The sequence below is a fragment of the Mastomys coucha genome, chromosome X (assembly GCF_008632895.1).
Source record: "Mastomys coucha isolate ucsf_1 chromosome X, UCSF_Mcou_1, whole genome shotgun sequence".
Classification (NCBI taxonomy): Eukaryota; Metazoa; Chordata; class Mammalia; order Rodentia; family Muridae; genus Mastomys; species Mastomys coucha.
Genome location: NC_045030.1, coordinates 10,390,864 through 10,398,864, shown reverse-complemented (window position 1 = coordinate 10,398,864; position 8,001 = coordinate 10,390,864). Strand labels below are relative to the sequence as shown.

General features: G+C 37.2%; 1 protein-coding gene across 2 annotated transcripts in view; it reads left to right on the top strand.

The window, feature by feature from the left end:
- Maob (monoamine oxidase B) overlaps window positions 1-2,699 on the top strand; it is a 93,854-nt gene extending 91,155 nt beyond the window's left edge. For both annotated transcript variants that reach the window (XM_031373262.1, XM_031373268.1), the window contains exons 14-15: window positions 598-660; window positions 1,708-2,699. In XM_031373262.1, the coding sequence (XP_031229122.1) occupies window positions 598-660; window positions 1,708-1,860 (216 nt within the window). In that variant the 3' untranslated portion in view covers window positions 1,861-2,699. The remainder of the gene's footprint in view (window positions 1-597; window positions 661-1,707) is intronic.
- The last annotated feature ends 5,302 nt before the right edge of the window (window positions 2,700-8,001 follow it).

The window sequence follows — 8,001 nt, the reverse complement described above, 5'->3', positions numbered from 1 at the left end:
AGAGAGAGAGAGAGACGCACATGCACATAATTGCAAATACAACTGATCTTTAAAAATAGAGGATCTAGAAAGTGGCTCAGCAGTTAAAAGACTTGCTGCTTCTGTAGAGCCTTGGTTCCCAGCACTCAGCTTTTGAGTATCTGGTGCCCTCTTTTGGTCTCCAAAGCTTTATTCAAATACCTTGTGCACTTACATACAAATTCCGGCAACTACACATATACGTACTTTTAAAAAAATTATTTAAAAATAAAAATAATGACAGGTTTGATATTATAGAGTCAAATATAGTTCTATTACATTCAAATTTTACTTTTATTTTTTCATTATTGTTGGCAAGTCTTCTAATCTCATTCCTATTGTTATGCTCATGAGTACTAAAATTTATGATGAAACTAATAGTTGAGACTTTTTTATACCATAAATAAAAGATCTTGGGGTGGGGGTTTTTAAAAGTCAAAGTTGATTTCTCTGCCCTTTACTTGACATTGTTGATGGATATCCCAAGAAGCATTCACTAAGTTCTTTTTTTAAAAAATAATTAAAGTAAGGTAGAATCTGTTCTGCTGTTTGTAATAGCAAAGTAATCTTTTATTTCAGATTCTTCATGCCATTGGGAAGATTCCTGAAGATGAAATTTGGCAGGCAGAACCAGAATCTGTGGTAAGCTATATTTCACAGATTACATGTCTTTACTCTAAGAATGATTGCTCCCAAGAACACACTTGTATATATCCACATACCTTTTCCTAATGATTCAGTGCATAGATGTATAAGTAAATTACATGACTTAGGACTCACAGATCCAGGTGAACTTTGATACATTTGCGTTGCTACATCTCTTGCAGATTAATAGGAAAAATAGGATGTTTGATGTTAAGGAAATATTTTCCAGAAAGCTGTAGATGTATTTTTAAAAAAAAAAATCAGTGGGAGATGAGACATAGCTCAATGGTAGAATGCTTGCTTAGTATGTATGTGTAAAATACTGAGTTTGATATCTAACACCACAAGAAGCAAGGAAAAGAAAGAGGAGAATAAAAGAAAAATGAATAAGAGAATAAGAGAAAAAAATCTATTGAATGATCTTCCTTAATGATTCTCAACAAGAGGAAGAAAAAGAGTGTTTATTATCTTTTATCAAGGATAAAGGGATGGAACAAATGGAGCACATTTAAACTCATTTCCACTCATTTTTGCAAGAAAACTAGACAATTTATCTGACCTGTAGGAAGGATGTATAGAAGATAAAATGATAGAGACTGAGAATCTAAAAGGTCGGTTACTCCTCTATCCTTTTAAGCCTGAAGTCATAGAGGATAGACGTGACACTCCAAAATGACTGCCCTAGTGCATCTGCTAGAAATGGGATGGTAGGCTGTATGGGGGTTAATCCCCTTGAAGAAATCTTTATGATATACATTGGCCATTGTGGTCTGAGAATGGCAGTGGTTTAAGATGGGAAGACAGATGATAACCCCTAAATACAATTCTGACAGAGAATATGCTGAGAGAAAATATGGAAGGTGGAGCCATCTCAGCCTAGAAGCTGCAGAAAGACTAGCAACTTGACATAAAGAGCCAGGTGAAGGGGATAGGTTGATATTACAGAGGTCGGAATGAGTGGGTTACTCTAAAAATATCTGGAAGAAATAGTTTCTGCAATAACATGCACAACCCTCTTCTGACACAAATGTTCTCTGAACCCAGGATGTCCCCGCACGACCCATTACCAGCACCTTCCTGGAGAGACACCTGCCTTCTGTACCAGGCCTGCTAAAGCTGCTTGGATTGACTACCATCTTGTCAGCAACAGCTCTTGGTTTCCTGGCCCACAAAAGGGGCCTGCTTGTACGTTTTTAAAGATGGGCTTTAGAACCACATCCACAGGCTTCTCATTAAGTGTGCCACAAAGGCTTCACGAAGGAGTTGATACATAAAAATCTTACAAAGACGAAGAGAATATGGAGTGAGAAAGCACAGTAACTTGTTCTCCATTTTGGCTGTTAGCATCCCTTAACTGTGGTCCACTCATTTCCAACTTTCCTGCCCTCTGAATGTTTCCAGCAGATACACAAGCTTGTCCCTTGCTCTCTCACAACCTACCTGCCCCATGCACACAGGTTTTTTTTTTTTCAAAACTCTATGGCTTTGTGCTTGTCTTTCATCTGTTGTGCTATGTCCTCACCTATATCAAGTTCTTTGCCATTGTACCTAGAGTCCTGTCTTGTTAGAATGGGAAGCCATTAGATACTGGGAAGATTAGATAATGGGAAGCCATTAGTTAGTCCTGTCTTGTTAGAATGGGAAGCTCATTGTCTACTTTAGAGTTAAATAAACCAAATGCAACAAAGGTAAATCCTAGTCACACAAGGCCTACACTAAGCTACTGGTATTTGGGTGACTGGAACACAAGTTGATGCTTTTCTCACCTCCCAAGGTTCATTCCCCTATGATCCTCCTCCACCTTATGCCATAGTCACTGCGGGTTGTTCTTGTGGATTTACTCTGTATTAACTGGTATTGCTTTACTCAGTAGATATCCTCTAGTCTTGCTGCTTTGTGCAGTGTTGCCAACTGATTCTAATTTTTCTTGAGAGTGGGAGCCTTTCTTTGTCATTTCTTTTTTGCATCTTCTAGTATGCTTCCATTCAAAGATTAAGACATGCTTAGGTAGTTAACAATAAAGCTGTTTGACCATATGTGTACTGTCTCTTCTTTTTGGGCCATGACTTTCAAGGTTTTGACAAGCCAAACCAAGAGTCAGTATTAGGTATATAACTGTGATGTGAAAGCATTTAGTGAGAACTTTCTCAGAGCCTAGAAATTATGTGCATTTTGATGATGTGATCCATCATGGGATCACATGTATGAACACTTGGTAAGTGACTTAAAAGTGTTAAGGATTATGAAAAACATCCTTGCTTTTATCTCCAATCAAAATCTGTAAAAATAATAGACACAAACATGCAAGACCTGTAAACTATTAAAGCAACTATAATACTTAAATTGACCTTTATTTCTTATCAGTGTGGTGCTCTTTACTAGGTAAACCATTAAATGCAAACTATGAGGTCACAGTCCATTAAGTCCTATCTGAACTACTTTTTAAATGAGGTCATTATTTTAAATAGTTCATCCTTCTTTTTTCTTTCCTTTTTTTTTGTTTTTTGTTTTTATGTTTGTTTTGTTTTGTTTTGTATTTCTGTTTTTCAAGACAGGGTTTCTCTGTGTAGCCCTGGCTGTCCTGGAACTCACTCTGTAGACCAGGCTGGCCTCGAACTCTGAAATCCACCTGCCTCTGCCTCCCAAGTGCTGGGATTAAAGACATGTACCACCACTGCCTGGCTTAGTTCACCCTTCTTGACTCACAGGATTAATAAATAATGGTGTTTCTGATCTTACAATGATATTCACATGCCTGGATTTATGGAAACTTTAGAAACTAAATGATGAAAATAAAGTATCTGTTAAGGTACTATAAGGTGCTATTCCTTTTGGGTTTTCTGAATCTGTTTTCAACTGTACTGCTGGGTATAAAGTAGTAGTAGCTCAGTGGCGGAACACTCAAGCCTCAGACTGCATCCTAAACACAAACTAAATAAACTTAATAGAGGGATGACAGCAATTTGAATCTCAGTGAAAACCAGAGATTTTATTATTCCTCATTACTTATTAACCATTTAAATTACTGCATTGGGACTGTGCTTTGTGTCTTAAACTATAGGGCCATTGATTGTTTAAGAAGAATGGGTAGCTGACCTTGGTGGCTCACACCTAAGATCCCACCACTTGGAAAGTTCTAAGGTTCAAGGCTTATTTAGGTATATAGAAAGCCTGACTTAAAATAAATAGAGGCTAGGAGTGTATCTAAGTTGGTATGATGCTTGCTTAGCATACATGAACCCCAAAGTTAGATGTTGAATATCTCATAAAAGCAAGCATGATGGTGGATGACTGGAATCCCAGCACTTGGGAAATGGAAGCAGAAAGACTGAGAGTTGATGGTCATCATCTGATGTATAGCAAATTCAAGGCAAGTCTGGCATGTGTAGGATACAAACTGAAGCAGTCATAATACAAATTAGTGAAACTGCTCCACAGTTTCACGAACCAGGTTCTGCCTAGACCGAAGGGAGAAAGGAGACCTGAAACAGAGTTCGAAAGATGAATGTCAAAGGTTCTGTGTATTTTGTGGATCCTAGCTCCTAGTCTTTTGGATAATCTATAACTTCAAGTAACTACAGAAACCACATAAGGAAGAAAAGACTATGTAGTGAGATGGAGATCAAACATGAGGTCACAGTGGGAAATATGAAAAGCAAGGGTGCTTTAACTGAATGATAGAGGGAGGGCACTATAGAAGGAGAGGAAGGGATGAGAATTTCATTATACTAGGTCATTTGAAACAGCCATAAAAACCATTTTTATATTTTTCTAAAATTACATTGAAGGTATGTATGTATGTGTGTGTCAATATACATAAATAATTTAAATGAACTTATACCACACAGGGTGATAGTGCTCTACATAAGAGCTACAAACTATCTACCAAAACCCCAATACCAGGCCTAAGGAACTTCCTTTTAAATTTTTAGTTATGAGAATATAAGAGACTCCCCCAAAATATAGACTATTGCTGTTGCCCTTAGTTCCCTTTCAAAACTTGAAGGTGAAATCCTACTGTTAATAAAACCACATACTTTGAACATAAGGCTGAGAGGAATTAAGCTGGAAATGTTATAGCATAAATAAAAATATAGTAAACAAAAAGTTTATGTCTCAAAATGATTTCCACAGTGGTTATACACCTTGCAGTCCCATCAGCAGCAGAGGAGTGTTCCTCTTTGTCCACATTCTCACCAGCATCTGCTATAACCTAAGTATTTGACCTTAGCCATTCTGACTGGTATGAGGTAGAATCTAAGGATTGTTTTGATTTGCATTTCCCTGATGACTGAGGATGTTGAACATTTCTTTAGGTGCTCCTCAGCCATTTGCTATTCTTCAGTTGAGAGTTCTTTGTTTAGCTCTGAACCCCATTTTTAATAGGGTTATTTGGTTCTCTGGAGTTTAACTCCTTGAGTTCTTTGTATATATTGGATATTAACCCTCTATAGGAAGTAGGGTTGGTAAAGATCTTTTCCCAATTTATTGGTTGTCTTTTTGTCCTATTGACAGTGTTCTTTGCCTTAGAGAAGCTTTGCAACTTTATGAGGTCCCATTTGTCAATTCTTGATCTTAGATCATAAACCATTGGTTCAGGAAATTTTCCCCTGTGCCCATGTGCTCAAGGCTCTTCCCCACTTTGTTTTCTAATAGTTTCAGTGTATCTGGTTTTATGTGGAGGCCCCTGATCCACTTGGACTTGAACTTTGTACAAGTAGATAAGAATGGATCGATTTGCATTCTTCTGCATGCTAACTGCCAGTTGAACCAGCACCATTTGTTGAAAATGCTATCTTTTTTCCACTGGATGGTTTAAGCTCCTTTGTCAAAGATCAGGTGACTGTAGGTGTATGAGTTCACTTCTGGGTCTTCAATTCTATTCCATTGATCTACCTGCCTGTAACTGTACCAATACCATGGAGTTTTTATCATAATTGTTCTGTATTACAGCTTGAGGTCCAGGATTCTGATTCCCCCAGAAGTTCTTTTATTGTTGAGAATAGTTTTTGCTATCCTGAGTTTTTTGTTATTCCAGATGAATTTGCAAATTTCTCTTTCTAACTCTATGAAGAATTGAGTTGGAATTTTGATGGGGATTACATTGAATCTGTAAATCGCTTTCAGCCAGATGGCCATTTTTACTATATTAACCCTGCCAATCCACGAGCATGGGAGATCTTTCCATCTTCGGAGGTCTTTGATTTCTTTTTTCAGAGACTTGAAGTTCTTGTCATACAAATCTTTCACTTGTTTGGTTAGTCATACCAAGATACTTTACATTGTTTGTGACTATTGTGAAGGGTGTCATTTCCCTAATTTCTTTCTCAGCCTGTTTATCCTTTGAGGAGAGGAAGGCTACTGATTTGTTTCAGTTAATATTATGTTCGGCCACTTTGCTGAAGTTGTTTATCAGCTATAGGAGCTCTCTGGTGGAGTTTTTGGGGTCACTTAAGTATACTATCATATTGTCTGCAAATAGTGATAGTTTGACTTCTTTTTTTCCAATTTGTATCCCTTTAACTTCTTTTTGTTGTCTAACTGCTTTGGCTAGAACTTCAAATACTATATTGAATAGTTAGAGAGTGGGCAGTCTTGTCTAGTCCCTGATTTTAGTGAGATTGCTTCAAGTTTCTCTCCATTTAGTTTAATATTGGCTACTGGTTTGCTGTATATTGCTTTTACTATATTTAGGTATGGGCCTTGAATTCCTGATTTTTCCAAGACTTTTAACATGAAGGGATTCTGAATTTTGTCAAATGCTTTTTCAGCATCTAATAAAATGATCATGTGGTTTTTTTTAGTTTGTTTATGTAGTGGATTACATTGATGGATTTCTGTATATTGAACCATCCCTGCATCCCTAGGATGAAGTTTACTTGATCATGGTGAATGTCGTTGGATTCAGTTTGCAAGAATTTTATTGAGCATTTTTGCATCAAAGCACTGTGTTATTGCCATTTTTTATTGAGAATAGAAACTCCTTTTTAGTCAGTTTTCATCCTCTGCATCCCCTATAGTATTTGGATCATTAAAGGCCTCAAATCAATAAAGGAATAGATTGCCATCATTTTCACTTTGATTCTGTATTAGCCATCCTGCTGTACTCATGCAGTCTCTAAAATTTCTATGCTCACTGGCAGAGAGCCAAATGCCATTTTCATTCATCCTCATTTTGATATTATCAGTTGTCTTTTTAATTATATTTTAGATGAGGTAGCACTAATAGCTGCTTTCTTAGATATATTGATAGGTCTATGTTGTGCTTCTCAACTGGGGGTGTGCATTAGAGTGATTGTGTGGGGGATTTAGATAGGCCAACTGCCTGAGCACATGGGGAGTTTCCCACAGCAGGTTACTATGGAGTGGGCATTTCTTCAACGCTTTTCTGGGAAGCTGTAGCCAAAGGCTAAGAATATTGTTTTGAATATATAGGAAGGCAGAGAACCACTGCTTCCATCCTCTGTCAGCCACTTAGCGATATTGAGGTAGAAAGAAGATGTCAAAAATGATCTGGAATAGAGAGAAATAGTTTTCTGTATTAAGCATTCATTAAACAACAAAAAGAGGAAGTCATATTTCCTTGATCACAGGAGCTTCATGACTAAAGAAAAGTATCTTGAAGGAATGGTTGTTTTCCTTTGCTGCTCATGGTGCCACCAACTCTATTACAAGGACTGCTATGCAGATAATTCACCTGGAAGTAATCCAGGAAGCAAAAGTAGTACACCCCCCAAAAATGTAGAGGATAGTTCCAAGGCTATTATGCTCAAATAGCTGCTGCTCTGAGACACTGAGGACCCTTGAACAGCTATGCAGAAGGTATTTCTGAGTATAGCATTTGGTGGAGCAAAGAAGGGAATACTAATATCCCACTGATCAACCTCTTCCCAGGAATATTAATTTCTTTGAAAGTCCATGTTTCCCAATACACCAACATGGCCACTAAATTTGCTGTTGATAGCTTGTTCATTTTGGTTGCTACAGCAAGTGCTAGAATGAAAAGATGAGCTGATGCAGTGGTGTTCAAGAGTTGTCACATGTAGTAGGTTCCTTTGAGAAAAACACAATATGACACTTTTCTCTGAATTTTATAAAGAAAAAAACAGTCTGTTTATGTAATACTTTTACAAATATTTTAGATAGACACCATCCCAAATTCATATTATCAAGACTCTACAACAGTCGTATATTCTAAATATGATCTGTTAGCAAGGCATCACAACAAAGCATTCCGAACAATGTTTGCAGAAACCTGAGCAATTTGGTCTTTTCATCTTGTTAGCATAGCCACTGCTACTCACTAAACTTCGGTAGTTAAAAATTGATGGATATAGC